Raw genomic sequence first — 18,103 nt, forward strand, 5'->3', positions numbered from 1 at the left:
AGACAGGGGCGATCACTAAGGTCAAGTCAGTCCAACATCCGGACATCGCGCACGCCTCCATACATCAGGTGGAGCCAATGGGCGGGGTCATGGGGCGGCAAAATTAGCCTTCATCTAGGGTGGCAAAAATCCTTGCACCAGCCCTGAAATCAGGGCCATTGACTGGTATCTGGTACACAAAGGAGAAGATGATGGGCTGCTCCTTTTATGTTGTCCAAATGACAGGCGTAACTCCATTAACCCCTTAACGACCCAGGACGTATATTTACGTCCTGCGCCGGCTCCCGCGATATGAAGCGGGATCGCGCCGCGATCCCGCATCATATCGCGTGGGTCCCGGCGCTAATCAACGGCCGGGACCCGCGGCTAATACCACACATCGCCGATCGCGGCGATGTGCGGTATTAACCCTTTAGAAGCGGCGGTCAAAGCTGACCGCCGCTTCTAAAGTGAAACTGAAAGTATCCCGGCTGCTCAGTCGGGCTGTTCGGGACCGCCGCGGTGAAATCGCGGCATCCCGAACAGCTGATCGGACACCGGGAGGGCCCTTACCTGCCTCCTCGGTGTCCGATCGACGAATGACTGCTCCGTGCCTGAGATCCAGGCAGGAGCAGTCAAGCGCCAATAATGCTGATTACAGGCGTGTTAATACACGCCAGTGATCAGCATAGGAGATCAGTGTGTGCAGTGTTATAGGTCCCTATGGGACCTATAACACTGCAAAAAAAAAGTAAAAAAAAAAGTGTTAATAAAGGTCATTTAACCCCTTCCCTAATAAAAGTTTGAATCACCCCCCTTTTCCCATAAAAAAAATAAAACAGTGTAAAAAAAATAAAAATAAACATATGTGGTATCGCCGCGTGCGTAAATGTCCGAACTATAAAAATATATCATTAATTAAGCCGTACGGTCAATGGCGTACGCGCAAAAAAATTCCAAAGTCCAAAAAAGCGTATTTTGGTAACTTTTTATAACATTAAAAAATGAATAAAAAGTGATCAAAATGTCAGATCAAAACAAAAATCATACCAATAAAAAATTCAGATCACGGCGCAAAAAATGAGTCCTCATACCGCCCCGTACGTGGAAAAATAAAAAGGTTATAGGGGTCAGAAGATGACATTTTTAAACGTATAAATTTTCCTGCATGTAGTTATGATTTTTTCCAGAAGTGCGACAAAATCAAACCTATATAAGTAGGGTATCATTTTAACCGTATGGACCTACAGAATAATGATAAGGTGTAATTTTTACCAAAATATGCACTCCGTAGAAACGGAAGCCCCCAAAAGTTACAAAATGGCGTTTTTTTTTCGATTTTGTCGCACAATGATTTTTTTTTCCATTTCGCCGTGCATTTTTCGGTAAAATGACTAATGTCACTGCAAAGTAGAATTGGCGACGCAAAAAATAAGCCATAATATGGATTTTTAGGTGGAAAATTGAAAGGGTTATGATTTTTAAAAGGTAAGGAGGAAAAAACGAAAGTGCAAAAACAGAAAACCCCTGTTTAAGGGGTTAAAGGGGTACTCCGCTGGAAAACATTTTTTTTTTATAAATCCACTTGATTCCAGAAAGTTTAACAGATTTGTAAATTACTTCTATTAAAAAATCTTAATCCTTCCAGTATTTATCAGCTGCTGTTATTGTCCACAGGAAGTTCTTTTTTTTTTTAATTCCCTTTCTGTCTGACCACAGTGCTCTCTGCTGACACCTCTGTCCATTTTAGGAACTTTCCAGAGTAGGAGCAAATCCCCATAGAAAACCTCTCCTGCTCTGGACAGTTCTTAAAGGGGTACTCCCGTGGAAATCTTTTTTTTTTTTTTTAAATCAACTGGTGCAGAAAGTTAAACAGATTTGTAAATCACTTCTATTAAAATAAATCTTAATCCTTTCAGTAATTTTTAGGGGCTGTATACTACAGAGAAATCCAAAAAATAAATGCATTTCCTCTGATGTCATGACCACAGTGCTCTCTGCTGACCTCTGCTGTCCATTTTAGGAACTGTCCAGAGCAGCATATGTTTGCTATGGGGATTTTTTCCTGCTTTGGACAGTTCATGAAATGGACAGCAGAGGTCAGCAGAGAGCACTGTGGTCAGGACATCACAGGAAATGCATTTCTTTTTTGGATTTCTCTTTAGTATACAGCCCCTAAAAATTACTGAAAGGATTAAGATTTTTTAATAGAAGTGATTTACAAATCTGTTTGACTTTCTGGCACCAGTTGATTAAAAAAAAAAAAAAAAAGTTTTCCACGGGAGTACCCCTTTAAAATGGACAGAGGTGTCAGCAGAGAGCACTGTGGATATTATTACGTGGGCAAGACGACGAGGCAACTGAAGATCCGCATTAGGGAGCATTTTTACTCCTTCCGTTCTGGTAAAGGCGCGCCTCGTCTCCTGTCCCACGTGAACGATGTTCACAGAGGTAACCCGGAATTACTTAGGTTTGCTGGTATAGAGCAAGTACATGCTAGGCCAGGAGAACAGCGAGACAGGAAATTGTTACAGAGAGAAACAAGTTGGATTTTAAGAACCGATGCAATGGGTCCAATGGCTCTCTGCTGACACTTCTGTCCGTGTCAGGAACTGTCCAGAGCAGGAGTAAATCCCCATAGCAAGCCTATGCTGCTCTGGACAGTTCCTGACATGGACAGAGATGTCAGCAGAGAGCACTGTGGTCAGACAGAAAGGAAGTTCAAAAAGAAAAAACTTCCTCTGTAGTATTCAGCAGCTAATAAGTACTGGAAGGATTAAGATTTTTTTTAATAGAAGTAATTTACAAATCTGTTTAACTTTCTGGCACCAGTTGATTTAAATTTTATTTTTCCAGTGGAGTACCCCTTTAAAACCTGACTGGACTCCACATTCTATATTCTGTGAATACTGGAGGCAAGTTTACTGTAGATTGTCGATATTATCCATAATATTGATAAAATTCATTTTTTCATGTGAGATGTTATATAGATGGTTATAGATAATTTCTTACCACTTTATCGCAAAAATATTAGACTATGTTGTTCCATATCTCTTTTCTTATTATCTGTGTTCTTGCTCCTCAGCCCCTTGTACTCCACAAAATGTGACTGCAAACTTGGATTGTGTGACCAATGCTGCGACTATTGCATGGAGTCCGAGCCCTGGAGCCGAAAATTACACTGCTTCAGCAATGATACCAGATGGGGGAAATTATGTTTGCCATTCCACCACGACACACTGTGACATTGCGGGGTTAACTTGTGGACAGAAATACCAAATAACTGTCTCTGCCGCCAATAATTACGGCAGCAGTAAAGCAAGCCTGCCCATCGAGCTGCTCACTGGTGAGTGCATGTACAAGGTGGATATGTAAGTAACCAAAGGTTCTATACAAGAGGCTCTGTAGCCCAGCATTAGGATAAAAAATACAGAATTTTTGGTCCCAACCCTTACTGTATGTACACAGATTAGCCATAATACTATAGGTGAATAATAGAGATGAGCGAATTTACAGTAAATTCGATTCGTCACGAACTTCTCGGCTCGGCAGTTGATGACTTTTCCTGCATAAATTAGTTCAGCTTTCCGGTGCTCCGGTGGGCTGGAAAAGGTGGATACAGTCCTAGGAAAGAGTCTCCTAGGACTGTATCCACCTTTTCCAGCCCACCAGAGCAGTTGAAAGCTGAACTAATTTATGCAGGATAAGTCAGCAACCGCCGAGCCGAGAAGTTCGTGACGAATCGAATTTACTGTAAGTTCGCTCATCTCTAGTGAATAACATGAATGATCTGTGGACAACAGCGCCTATCAGGGGGGCAAGTGACCGGCCAGTTCTTAAACTTGATGTTGGAAGCAGAAAAAATGGACAAGTGTAAGGATCTGAGCGACTGACAAGGACGAAATTGTGATGTGTAGACAAATGCGTGCTCCTGATATGTAGTAGTTACCGGTGTTGGGCGCGAATATTCACAATTCGAATATTTATCGTGAATATTGCGAATATAGCGCTATATATATCGCAATTACGGAAATTCGCATTTTTTTTATTTTTCCACAGTACACATCCAGCTTGGGGTCTAAACAAGGCTCCAATACTAGTTACTGTGTCAGACTGGCGTGCGCGCAAAAATTTGCACATGCAAATATTCACGAATATTGATCCCTCCCTTTTTTTAGCTTGTGGGCCAATGAGAATGATCATGTTTGCTGAAGATCACGCGATATTGCACATGCGCATGCAAATTTTATGGCGAATGCGCCGGCGAATTTTATGGCGCATAGTGAAAAAAGGCTGCGAATATTGTGAATAGGCAAATTTTGCGAATATATGTTGAATATTCGTCCATATATTCACAAAATATTGCAAATTCGAATATGGCCTTTGCCTCTCAACACTAGTAGTTACTACCCACCAAAAGAGTCCAAGAGAGGACAATAAAGGACGGGTGACAGGGTTATGGGTGCCCAAGCTTATTGATGTTCGTGAGGGTATGTCTGATCCCACAAAAGAGCTGCTGTAAAGCAAACTGCTGAAAAAGTTCCTGCTGCGTATGATGTCAGATCACTCAGGACTTTTCTGCTTTCTGTATATGGGGCTGTGTAGCCGGAGACAACCCTGTTCACCACTGAAAGGGCCTAAAATGGGCATGTGACCCATCAGAACTGGATCGAGGAGCAATGGAAGGCGGCGGCCTGGTCTGATGAATCATATGGATGGCCGGGTGCTTGTGTGTCACTTATCTGGGGGAAAATGAAAAAACCAAGGCAGTCCCTGTGGAGTAAGGACGCAGGACTCACAGGTTAAAGGAGTAGTCCAGTGGTGACCCAGTGGTGAACAACTTATCCCCTATCCTAAGGATAGGGGATAAGTTGCAGATCGCGGGGGGTCCGACCGCTGGGGCCCCCTGCGATCTCCTGTACGGAGCCCCGACAGCCCATGGGAAGGGGGCGTGTCGACCTCCACACGAAGCGGCGGCCGACACGCCCCCTCAATGCAACTCTATGGCAGAGCCGAAGCGCTGCCTTCGGCAATCTCCGGCTCTGCCATAGAGATGTATTGAGTGGGCGTGTCGGCCGCCGCTTCGTGCGGGGGTCGACACCCGCTATCTGGCCGGAGAGCCGGGGCCCCGAACAGAGAGATCGCAGGGGGCCCCAGCGGTCAGACCCCCCGCGCTCTCAAACTTATCCCCTATCCTTAGGATAGGGGATACGTTTTTCACCACTGGACTACCCCTTTAAAAGTAACGACCATCAGGTTTATTAACAATAATGCAACGCGTTTCGCTGCGCATGCGCAGCGAAACGGGTTGCATTATTGTTAATAAACCTGATGGTCGTTACTTTTAACCTGTGAGTCCTGGGTCCTGATCAGCGCCACGAAATCCTGGTATTACGAAGTCCTTTCTCTCTACTTACCGGAAATCAAAACAGGATGACCGTAAATTCAGGAGTTAGTCCGGCGCAGAGAGGAACCATCAGGGAGCCAGATAAAATCAATGGATTTATTAGATGCAACGCGTTTCGCTGCGCATGCGCAGCTTCATCATCCTGCCTGAGGAAGCTGCGCATGCGCAGCGAAACGCGTTGCATCTAATAAATCCATTGATTTTATCTGGCTCCCTGATGGTTCCTCTCTGCGCCGGACTAACTCCTGAATTTACGGTCATCCTGTTTTGATTCTACTTCTACCCAGGAGGGCTGCAGTGGACCAATACATATATTCATTCTATACTTTACCTTGTTGTCTTTGGGCGCACAACCAACTGTGGTAAGCGGCTTGGGAATTACCGTCCCCCACCCCCACTAACAAGACCTGCTGATCCCGCACATGAGGCGCCTTCCTCCCTCTCTCTAGACTCTACTTACCTGGGGAAGAGATGGCACCAATATGTACTATGGGAAGAAGACAAGCTGTCAGAAGAAGTGTGATGGGTAGAGATGAGCGAAGTTACAGTACTTCGCAGAGGTTCGTGCAGAATCGAATTACTGTAACTTCGCTCATCTCTAGTGATGGGCAACGTCTGGCTAAAACCACATATTTAACCATCGTAAAGGCTAAGTTCACCCCTTTATGGCAGCAGGATCCCATTATTGCAGTTGCCTCCTTCTGCAGGTTAATGCCCCAGACACACCATAAACATTGTTCAGGAATGAGGAACAAGACAAAGAGATCAAGGTGGTGACTTGGTCTTCAGATTCCCCAGATCCCAATGTGATCAACCATTTTTGGAATATGCTGGAAAAACAAGTCCCATCCATGGAGGCCGCACCTCAAAACTTGACGTCTGACATCTTGGTGCAGATATCACAGGACACCTTCAGATGTCACTTGGAGGCTAGTCCTTCATGGGTCAGAGCTAGGGAGGGTACACAATATTAGACAGGTGAATTAATGCTATAGCTGATCAGTGTATGTTACATTATTAAAGGGGAACGCTGGTGGAAACTAGTGGAAAATAAATGTTTTCAAATCAACTGGTGCCAGAAAGTTAAACAGATATGTAAATGACTTCCATTTCAAAATCTTAATCCTTTCAGCACTTATCAGCTGCTGAAGTTGAGTTGTTCTTTTCAGTCTGGCAACAATGCTCTCTGCTGACATCTCTGCTTGTCTCGGGAACTGCACAGAGTAGAAGAGGTTTGCTATGGGGATTTGCTTCTACTCTGTACAGTTCCCGAGACACGTGTCATCAGAGAGCACTTAGACAGAAAAGAACAACTCCACTTCAGCAGCTCATAAGTACTGATTAAGATTTTTTAACCCCTTAAGGACCCGGGCTTTTTCCGTTTTTTCATTTTCAATTTTTCCTCCTTAACTTTAAAAAATCATAACTCTTAAAAATTTTCAGCTAAAATTATATATAATGGCTTAATTTTTGCGTCACTAATTCTACTTTGTAATGACATTAGTCATTTTACCCAAAAATCTACGGTGAAACGGGAAAAAAAATCAATGTGCGACAAAATTGATGAAAAAACACTATTTTGTAAGTTTTGGGGGCTTCTATTTTTACGCAGTACATTTTTTGTCAAAAATGATACCTTATCTTTATTCTGTAGGTCCATACGGTTAAAATGATACCCTACTTGTATAGGTTTGAATTTGTATCACTTCCGAAAAAAATCATGAATACATGCAGGAAAATTTATACGTTTAAAATGGTCATCTTCTGACCCCTATAACTTTTTTATTTTTCTGTGTTCAGGGCGCTTTGAGGACTCATTTTTTGCGCCATCATCTGAAGTTTTTAGCGGTACCATTTTTGATCTGATAAGACTTTTTGATCACTTTTTATTCACCTTTTTGTGGTATAAAAAGTGATCAAAAATGCGCTATTTTGGACTTTGGAATTTTTTTGCGCGTACGCCATTGAACGAGCGGTTTAAAAAGCGGTTTATTTTTATAAATCGGACATTTCCGCACGCGGCAATACCACATATGTTTATTTTTATTATTATTTACATAATGTTTTTTTTATTTTTGGAAATGCCGGGTGATTCAAACTTTTATTAGGGGAAGGGATAATTGAAAGGGTTAATGATTTTTTTACACTTTTCTTATGCAACATTATAGCTCCCATAAGGGGCTATAACATTGCATTTACTGATCTTTTACACTGATTGATCCATCTCCATAGGAATGGATCAATCAGTGTTTTCGGCGATTGAATGCTCAAGCCTGGATCTCAGGCTTGAAGCATTCATTCGGCGATCGGACAGCACAGGAGAAGGTAAGAAGACCTCCTCCTGTGCTACAGCTGTTCGGGATGCCGTGATTATACCGCGGCGATCCCGAACAGCTCCCTGAGCTAGCCGGGCACTTTTACTTTCGTTTTTAGCCGCGCGGCTCAGCTTTGAGCGCACGGCTAAAGGGTTAATAGCGCGCGGCACCGCGATCAGTGCCGCGCGCTATTAGAGGCGGGTCCCGGCTTCACTATGACGCCGGGCCCGCCGCGATATGATGCGGGGTCACCGTGTGACCCCGCGTTATATCGCAGGACCGGGACTCATGACGTATGCATACGTCATGGGTCCTTAAGAGGTTAATAGAAATAATTTACAAATCTGTTTAACTCTCTGGAGCCAGTCGAGATATATATATATATGTGTGTTTTTTTTCTGGATAACCCCTTTAAGCGGATTTGTAAATGACTTCTATTTCAAAATCTTAATCCTTTCAGTACTTATGAGCTGCTGTATGCTCCAGAGGATGTGTAGTTCTTTTTGACTGACAACAGTGCTCTCTGCTGACACCTCTGTCCATGTGAGGAACTGTCCAGATTAGAAACTAATCCCCATAGAAAACCTCTCCTGCTCTGGACAGTTCCTGACAAGGACAGAGGTGTCAGCAGAGAGCACTGTGGTCAGATTGGAAAGAACTTCAAACATTTCTCTGTTGTATATCTGTAGTATACAGCAGCTGATAAGTACTAGAAAGGTTAACATTTTTAAATGGAAGTAATTTACAAATCTGTTTAACTTTTTGGAACCATTTTTTTCCCCACCGGAGTACCCCTTTGAATGTTATCTTACATGTAAAATAAAATGGAAAGGCAGGAATCAGCGCTGTAGAATCTTCAGATTTATTGGAGGTTAAAACACAGAGCAGGATAAGAACACATGCCGGCAGGCAGAAAAGGGAGTGACGCGTTTCAGGTCATGTGACCCTTTGTCAGCTGAAGGGTCACGAGACCTGAAACGCGTCACTGCCTCTTCTGTGTGCTGGTATGTGTTCTTATCCTTCTCTGTGTTTTAACCTCCAATAAATCTTAAAGGAGTATTCAATGAAAAAACTCTTTTTTATATCAACTGGCTCCAGAAAGTTAAACAGATTTGTAAATTACTTCTATTAAAAAAATCTTAATCCTTTCAATAATTATCAGCTGCTGAAGTTGAGTTGTTGTTTTCTGTCTGGCAACAGTGCTCTCTGCTGACATCTCTGCTTGTCTCGGGAACTGCACAGAGTAGAAGAGGTTTGCTATGGGAATTTGCTTCTAAACTGGGCGGTTCCCGATACAGGTGTCATCAGAGAGCACTTAGACAGAAAAGAAAAACTCAACTTCAGAAGCTCATAAGTACTGAAAGGATTAAGATGTTTTAATAATAGTAATTTACAAATCTGTTTAACTTTCTGGAGCCAGTTAATATATAAAAAATTGTTTTTCCTGGAATACCCCTTTAGGATTCTACAGCGCTGGTCCCTGCCTTTCCTTTCTTGTTATTTGTGGAGATTGCCGTGCGCTTGGATTAGGAGAAGCTGACCTTTCTTCTGCTGTCTTCGTAGAATAAAATGCATTATCATGCCAGTGTATATATTAAATGTTGTAGATATAGCGGGGATTCTTCTTGTATTTGATAACATCTGCAGGTATATACAGCATATATAGCAATAATGGACAATAACAGGTAAACTCTAATAATATCCTGGCCTTTCCAGCTCCCTGTGTCCCATTACAGGAGACACCCCAGCTTATCTGCGCCAACAATTCAGTGTCACTGTCTTGGAGTCCGACTTCCGGTGCCATCAGCTACATTGCCAATGTGTCCAGTCCCGGAGATGAGTTGTCCTGTCATACAACAGACACAAACTGCATCATCCATCAGCTGAAATGCGGACAGACCTACAATGCGACAGTGACGGCGATCAACCAACAATGCAAGGGTCCGGCTGCCCTCCCGGCTAAAATCCCAACCGGTAAGATTCTTGTTTGTATCCCCATGTGACGTGATTTCCTCAATGCATTTTACTGACATCTCAATGAAACATTTTGAGTATTTCCCATTGGCGAAATGATGACTTTTCTATTTGCTGTGTCATTTCAGCTCCTTGTCAGCCTCGTAATGTAGTTACAGATATAAATTGCTCCAGTTCAATGGTCAAGCTGAACTGGGAAGAGTCTCTGGGAGCTCAGAGTTATTATTCAATGCTGAGGACACCAGATAACCAGTATCTTATATGTAACAGTACCGAGCTTGGTTGTGATATCCCTGGTCTACCATGTGGACAGGCCTATGACGTGACAGTGACGGCAGTCAATGATCGGTGTGAGAGTCAACCCAGCTCTCCATCCGCATTGTATACAGGTATGTTGGATGTGTCTTACCTCTTCACATTGTAGATATACCTAACCAGTGTTATAAAAGATGAACTGCCACATGGGAACTATATATATATATCCATCCATGTACAGTGACCCCCCGACCTACGATGGCCCCGACATACGATCATTTCACCATACGATCACTCTCAGAGGCCATCGCATGTTGAAGGCAGCATCAACATACGATGCTTTTGTATGTCAGGGCCATCGCATAAGCGGCTATCCGGCAGCGCAGACTGCTTCAGCTGCCGCTGGATAGCCGTTTACGGTGCCCCGTGTGGTCCGCTGACGATCACTTACCTGTCCTCGGGGCTCCGGCGCGTCCTCTTCGGGATCCTCTGCATCGTCGCCGCTCTCCATCGTCATCATCACGTCGCTGCGCAGGCCGTCCCATCATCCAATAGGAGCGGCGTGCATAGCGACGTGATGGCGGCGACGGAGAGCGCGAATATCGGGGAAGCAGAGGCATTGCCGGAGCGTCGGGGACACCTCGGGGACGCGGCGACAGCGATGGAAGGCGACATCCAGGGCAGCGGTGACGTGCGGTGACGGTCCGGAGCGGCGGGGACAGGTGAGTACAACTTCCTCTAACAGTGGTCTTCAACCTGCGGACCTCCAGATGTTGCAAAACTACAACTCCAACAACAGAAATACAAATCTAAAATAAAAGTTTAAAAAAGTGGGCTAAAAAAAATATAGGGCTGTTAAACAACAATGGCCCTTATTTAGTAAGCACTTTAATGATCTATTCACATGTACAGTATTCTGCGCAGGATTTTCTGCTGCAAATTTCAATGTAAACTGAATGACTGATCACAGCTTGAAATCCTGTGCATCAAACCTGCGCAGAACTCTGTACGTGTGAATAGACCCTAAAACAGGTTTAGTTTATTTTTTTTGTCCCAAGCTGTTTACGACATGTATCCACCAGGGCTGCACCAGCATGCGACATAAGGCTATGTTCACACATCCGAAAGTTCGCATGGAAAATCTCTGTGCGGACATTACGCAGAATGCGGGTGCCGAACAGGAATTGACGGTCGATAGACAGCTATGCATTCTGTGCAGTGTCTGCAGAAAGAAAGAACAGGTTCAAACACGGAAAATGGAATTTTCCATGCTGGAAATTTCGCCGTGTGCAAATTCATAAATTCAGGGGGCGTGTTTTGACTAGCTGACGCGCTGGGTACGAACCAAACTCTAGCAGCGCAGAGCTGGGGCCCCGTACAAGAGATCGCGGGGCGTCCCAGCGGTCGGAACCCTCCGCGATCAGACATTTATCCCCTATCCTGCGATGGGGATAAATTTCTTAGTACTGCACATTTTCTTTAATGGATGAGCATCCAAAACGTGCCAGAATGGGATGACTTTTCAGCAGTACAAAGGGGCAACAGTTTGTATAAGTATAGAAAAAAAAAGAAGACAAAACAACAAGGTACCAGGAGCCAAGACATTAAAACACCCAACACTAGAAACAGGTGAAAAGGTCCACTAGATTGGGATAGGAACACTAAGGGGAGATTTATCAAAACCTGCCCATAGCAACCTATCAGATCGCTTCTTTCATTTTTCAGAGGCCTTTTCAGAAATGAAAGCAGCAATCTGATTGGTTGCCATGGGCAACTCAGCAACTTTTCCTCTAGACAGGTTTTGATAAATCTCCCCCTAAGCTACTGGACACTAAAGCAGACTGGGCCATATAGACTAGGATAACAAACCAATGCCAAAAGGAGATGAACACACAAGTACGCTGGAGGTTTTTGGGAGCAACCAGAACCCATTTAATTTTAAGTTTGGAACAGAATTTTTTTAAACATGCATTTAATATTTGGGTAATTCTGTGCAATAACAAAGTTTCTCTTGTGCAGTCCCATGTGTTCCAAGTCTAGTTCGAGCAGATATACATTGTGAGTCCAACGTGGTAACTGTATCATGGGCGCAGACGGCAGGGGCGGTGAATTATACTACAGTCGCTGCCGGACCCCAGGGAGAGCAGCTCTACTGCCAATCCAGCAACACCTCCTGCAGCTACACACAACTTTCCTGTGGCCTAAAATTCGACGTCTCAGTTGTTGCAGTGGGAAATAGCTGTAGCAGTGGTTTCAGTGGAGCGGTTCCTTTTTATACAGGTTTGTTTATTTGTATTCTAATTGCAATTTTAACGTGGTCTCGATTGTTTCCACCTCATAGATAATAATAATAATATTTATGTATATAGCGCCATCAGATTTTGCAGCACTTTACAGTTTTCCTGTAAGCAGCTCTGGATCTTTCCTACTTGCCAGCAGATTTCTTTCAGCTGCTGTAGTACTCTTGGACCAAATTTTGGTCGGCTACTTGTCTCTCTCATTTCTGGCTCTGCTGGAATTGAAGAAAAATTCAAAATGGCACCACGCACATGTGTACAAACACTCCTCCTTCCCAAGCTAAAATCACTGTTCATTTTATTTTCTTGTGCAGTCTGCCATCTACATGACACTTTATGTCATTGCTGGATACATAACAATAATCCCAGGGGGTTACAGGGACCCCTGAAAGCAGGGCTTCTAGAACAGAGAAGAATAAATACTGTAAATATAACACGTCTAGTGCAGTATTTCCCAACCAGTGTGCTTATAGCTGTTGCAAAACTACAACTTCTAGCATGCCTGGACAGTCTTTTCCCTTCCTCTGAATCAACACTTTAGGATCTTTCCTACTTGCCAGCAGATTTCTTTCAGCTGCTGGAGTACTCTTGGACCAAATTTTGGTCGGCTACTTCCTCTCGGTTGTCTCTCTCATTTCTGGCTCTGCTGGAATTGAAGAAAAATTCAAGATGGCCCCACGCACATGTGTACAAACACTCCTCCTTCCCAAGCTAAAATCACTGTTCATTTTATTTTCTTGTGCAGTCTGCCATCTACTGGACACTTTATGTCATTGCTGGATACATAACAATAATCCCAGGCGGTTACAGGGACCCCTGAAAGCAGGGCTTCTAGAACAGAGAAGAATAAATACTGTAAATATAACACGTCTAGTGCAGTATTTCCCAACCAGTGTGCTTATAGCTGTTGCAAAACTACAACTTCTAGCATGCCTGGACAGTCTTTTCCCTTCCTCTGAATCAACACTTTAGGATCTTTCCTACTTGCCAGCAGATTTCTTTCAGCTGCTGGAGTACTCTTGGACCAAATTTTGGTCGGCTACTTCCTCTCGGTTGTCTCTCTCATTTCTGGCTCTGCTGGAATTGAAGAAAAATTCAAGATGGCCCCACGCACATGTGTACAAACACTCCTCCTTCCCAAGCTAAAATCACTGTTCATTTTATTTTCTTGTGCAGTCTGCCATCTACTGGACACTTTATGTCATTGCTGGATACATAACAATAATCCCAGGGGGTTACAGGGACCCCTGAAAGCAGGGCTTCTAGAACAGAGAAGAATAAATACTGTAAATATAACACATGTCTAGTGCAGTATTCCCCAACCAGTGTGCCTATAGCTGTTGCAAAACTACAACTTCCAGCATGCCTGGACAGTCTTTTCCCTTCCTCTGAATCAACACTTTAGGATAATACAGTGATCCCTCAACTTACAATGGCCTCAACATACAATAGTTTCAACATACAATGATCTTTTCTGGACCATTGTACGGTAACTTGAAATCAGACTCAAGATACAATGCTATGGAATCTGCAAAACATGTCAATGGCTGGAAGATCCGACCAATCAGAATGGGCATTCACTGGTAAAACCCCTGTATTCCTAAAGTGCATGTACTGAATTCCTGTCTGGTAGCGCTCCCTACAGTACAGGGAGGTATTACATGTTCTGTACTACTTTTAACCTATGCCATGGTTAGCTGCTTCTTTGGCACCAAGTAAGGACGGCTCCATTTAAAAATTTTTTTTTGGGAAATTTGTGTACTGTACAGGACCCTGAAAAAGTTCTTGTCCTCTACCTTGACCAGTGTTTCCACACGAGGGTGCCTCCAGCTGTTGCAAAACTACAACTCCCAGCATGCCCGGACAGCCAAAGGCTGTCCGGGCATGCTGGGAGTTGTAGTTTTGCAACAGCTGGAGGCACCCTGGTTGGAAATGACTGAAATAGACAGTGATTTACAGCTCCCAGCAGCTCTGTATTACTTTTATATGTAAGGACTTGCTTTGTCTAGATTAGTTATCTACTTATTTTTCTTTAATCCTCACTTTTTCCTATTTTTTGGATGACATTTTGGTGGCTTCAGAACCAATTACCAGGTTTTCATAGAGTTATGGTCTCAACATACAATGGTTTCAACACACAATGGTCGTCTTGGAACCTATTAATATTGTAACTTGAGGGACTACTGTAGACTGAATGTATGGTCAAATGTTTTTTTTTTATTTATTTATTTATTTATTTATTTTTTTAGTAACAATGTACTTGTTTTCCCATTCTTCCAGCTCCCTGTGCAGTAAGAAATATTCACGCTCAGTACCAATGTGGCAGCGACTATGCGGATGTCACCTGGGAGGCCGCCCCAGGAGGAGTCACATACACCGCTATGCTCATCAGTGAGGACGGATGGAGAAGTATATGCAACAGCTCAGTCTCCAGTTGTGTTGTTTATTACTTAAAATGCGGCCAGAAATACACGGTGTCCGTGGAGACATTTGGGCCAAGTTGTAGCAGTACAGTCAACGCCACAGAGTTTGTCTTTACAGGTAATTTCATTATTATATCTCAAAATCTCTCACCCCATCCATAGATCAATATGTAGACTCCAGTGAATCATCTATATGTTCTATTATATTGTTATGTATCACAATTTTCATCTGAACAGTGACTGATGTAAAACAGCTTCAGCCTGTGTACAAGCAAGTTATGTCAAAATGTACCTGTAAAGTTATAAAAGTTTCTCAAGATTATTTAGATCATACTACAAGCTTTCTCCGTCTAAATTACTTGGTATTTTACAGGAAAAAAAAAAAAACTACAACACCACAACACCCATACATGCCATGGCAGCCGTATTGCGGATCGGTACAGCTGGGAGGATGGATCAAGCCACAGTGCAATTGTGTCCACGTAGCTTTGGGGCTTTTGCACACTATAGTCATTACGCTTAGAATTAGGGAAGCTCCATAGCGGAACTTTCTATGAGAAATTTGATTCCGCTGAAAGAATTAACATGTTCATTCTTTCGGCACAATCTGCCTGGAAAAGCCCTTTAGGGCTGAAATTTACCCACTGAAATAATAAACATGTACAATCCTATTTTATGTGGAATGCATTACTGGCTATGAAGACTGGCAATGCCTGCGCAGAATTGATCCAGGCAGAGATTTCAATAGTGTGTATAAACCCTTAGTCATTGGGACTTCGATTTTCAGGGGTTAATTTCAATGGTGAATCCAGAAATTCAGTGTGAACATACCCTTAAAGGGGTACTCTTCTGGAAAACATTTTTTTTTTAAATCAACTGATGCCAGAAAGTTAAACAGATTTGTAAATTACTTCTACAGGAAGTTCTTTTCTTTTTGAATTTTGTTTCTGTCTGACCACAGTGCTCTCTGCTGACACCTCTGTCCATGTCAGGAACTGTCCAGAGCAGGAGAGGTTTGTTATGGGAATTGGCTTGTACTCTGGACAGTTCCTAAAATGGACAGAGGTTTCAGCAGAGAGCACTGTGGCCAGACAGAAAGGAAATTCAAAAAGAAAAAGAACTTCCTGTGGAACATACAGCAGCTGATAAGTACTGGAAGGATAAAGATTTTTAAATAGAAGTAATTTACAAATCTGTTTAACTTTCTGGCAATATATGTTAGAAATGGTTGATCCTTACTACCATTAGCCAACTAAAAACAAGAAGTGTTTTCCAGACATTGTGTCTCCAGCTGTATCAAAACTGCCACTAGGTGTCTCCCTACTTGTCCAGAGCACATTTCCCCCATCTTTTTCCCAGACTTTGGACTCTTGCTGGCCTGGCAGAAGTCCAAATTCAGGAAATGTTAAGGGGGGTGCATGCAGCCTTAGCCAATGATAGCTCATCTCACACTGAACTGCTCTGGGCTGTGTTTAGCAGATTGAGGGAGGAAGTTCTCCCCTGTATGGCTTCAGATGATGTCACGCCTGCTGGGTAATGCCCCTTCCCAGTCTGTGAAGACTGAGCAGAAAATACAGAGCAATATCAAGGTAGAAAACTAACAAATAATAAAAATAAAGGGGTGGGTTATCATGATGGGGCAGTGAACTAGGAGGATTATAAAATTTAACAAGATCATGAGAGGTACTCTTTAAGGGTACGTTCACACGAACGCTGCAGATTTCAATGTAAACTGAATGACTGAGCACAGCTTCTAATCTGCAGTTACAAATCCTGCGCATCAAATCTGTGCAGGATCCTGTACGTGTGAACATACCCTAATGATGGAATCTTGTCCACACTATCGTCAGAACTTTGTTTAGAGCCTCCATCAAAACAGCGAAAACCACACAGAACACGTCAGACCCCATTATAAGTTGTTGGGGTCCATCGTTCACAGTTTGTTTCCATTGCTTGATGGGTCTAGAACTGCTTTATAGTCATGGGAAAAGCCTTTAATAATAATAATGCTGTAATGTATTGGAATCATATCTACTATGTACCTATTTTACATATGGTGTATGATGGAGTGTTAATGTTGGATATGGAACGTGCATACATTATTTTAGTCCCTTTTCCTATAAACTCACATATAGTATTTAATTTCCTTTATCATTTCCTTCCCAGCACCCTGTAAGCCCCAGAATGTCACCGCAGACATTGACTGCCAGACCAACCATGCTGCTTTGTCCTGGAGCAGGACACCTGGGGCAACCAACTACACCGCATCCATTATAGGACCAGAAGTAGATGGTCCTACCTGTAATACAACATCCACCTCCTGTAATATTGATCACTTAACCTGTGGACTCACATATGACTTCATTGTCACAGCATCCAACGCACAATGTGAAGGTGAAAGCAGCGTCGTCACACAACTTGTCACAGGTACAAACAGTAGAAATACTGGAGTTTGTCTACCATTTCTGGAGAGGGCAGGATAATCCGGGGTTCCCCAGCCAGTGGACTTCCATCTCATTGCACGTGACTCCCTAACTGTTGGCATCTACACATACTGTTTGCTAGGGTAGAGTCAGGAGGCCTCCATACACATAAGATAGTCATCGGGTCCCACTGAAACCAGATTTTGGGATGGGCTGGCCAATGAATTTTTATAAGGCTTTTTGACTCTTCCTTGACGGAAAATATAGGAGGGAGAGAAGGTTTGGGCAGTTGTATTTTCAACATGCCCAATTTTTAGGGAGAATAAGCTCCTGCCAGAATCCCCCCTTAATTCAGAACACATGCACACTCAGTTGAGTATGTTCTGAATGGAGAATATAGAGAAAGTCTTTGCAGCATGTTTCAGAAAGTGGTTTATCTCCCGGAAAACAAATGGATTGAGCAGTTAAAGAGCACATTTTACCAAATAAAATTGTGTAATTAGCATACACTTTCAGAACACTAGGTGGCTCTGTTCTGTTCCCTGCCACAATTAATACAGTGAGTTTGGTCTCCTCCCGGCCTGGCAGGAGTCCAAACTCAGGAAGTGTTTCTGTTACGCCGAGCGCTCCGGGTCCCCGCTCCTCCCCGGAGCGCTCGCTTCACCCCCTTCGCTGCAGCGCTCCGGTCACGTCCTCTGACCCGGGGCGCTGCGATCCTGCTGCCAGCCGGGATGCGATTCGCGATGCGGGTAGCGCCCGCTCGCGATGCGCACCCCGGCTCCCCTACCTGACCCGCTCCCCGTCTGTTCTGTCCCGGCGCGCGCGGCCCCGCTCCCTAGGGCGCGCGCGCGCCGGGTCTCTGCGATTTAAAGGGCCACTGCGCCGCTGATTGGCGCAGTGGTTCCAATTAGGGTTTTCACCTGTGCACTTCCCTATATTACCTCACTTCCCTTGCACTCCCTTGCCGGATCTTGTTGCCTTAGTGCCAGTGAAAGCGTTCCTTGTGTGTTCCTTGCCAGTGTTTCCAGAC

At 43.7% G+C, this 18,103-nt stretch overlaps 1 protein-coding gene across 7 annotated transcripts in view; it reads left to right on the forward strand.

The window, feature by feature from the left end:
* LOC130275479 (uncharacterized) overlaps window positions 1–18,103 on the forward strand; it is a 157,579-nt gene that overhangs the window by 53,721 nt on the left and 85,755 nt on the right. For 6 of the 7 annotated variants that reach the window (XM_056523510.1, XM_056523512.1, XM_056523508.1 and 3 more), the window contains 6 exons: window positions 3,065–3,325; window positions 9,418–9,675; window positions 9,804–10,064; window positions 11,950–12,210; window positions 14,508–14,768; window positions 16,817–17,077. In XM_056523510.1, coding sequence (XP_056379485.1) covers window positions 3,065–3,325; window positions 9,418–9,675; window positions 9,804–10,064; window positions 11,950–12,210; window positions 14,508–14,768; window positions 16,817–17,077 — 1,563 coding nt within the window. The remainder of the gene's footprint in view (window positions 1–3,064; window positions 3,326–9,417; window positions 9,676–9,803; window positions 10,065–11,949; window positions 12,211–14,507; window positions 14,769–16,816; window positions 17,078–18,103) is intronic. The other variant, XM_056523513.1, reaches the window with a different exon arrangement.

This window comes from Hyla sarda, chromosome 6 (assembly GCF_029499605.1).
Source record: "Hyla sarda isolate aHylSar1 chromosome 6, aHylSar1.hap1, whole genome shotgun sequence".
Lineage (NCBI taxonomy): Eukaryota > Metazoa > Chordata > Amphibia > Anura > Hylidae > Hyla > Hyla sarda.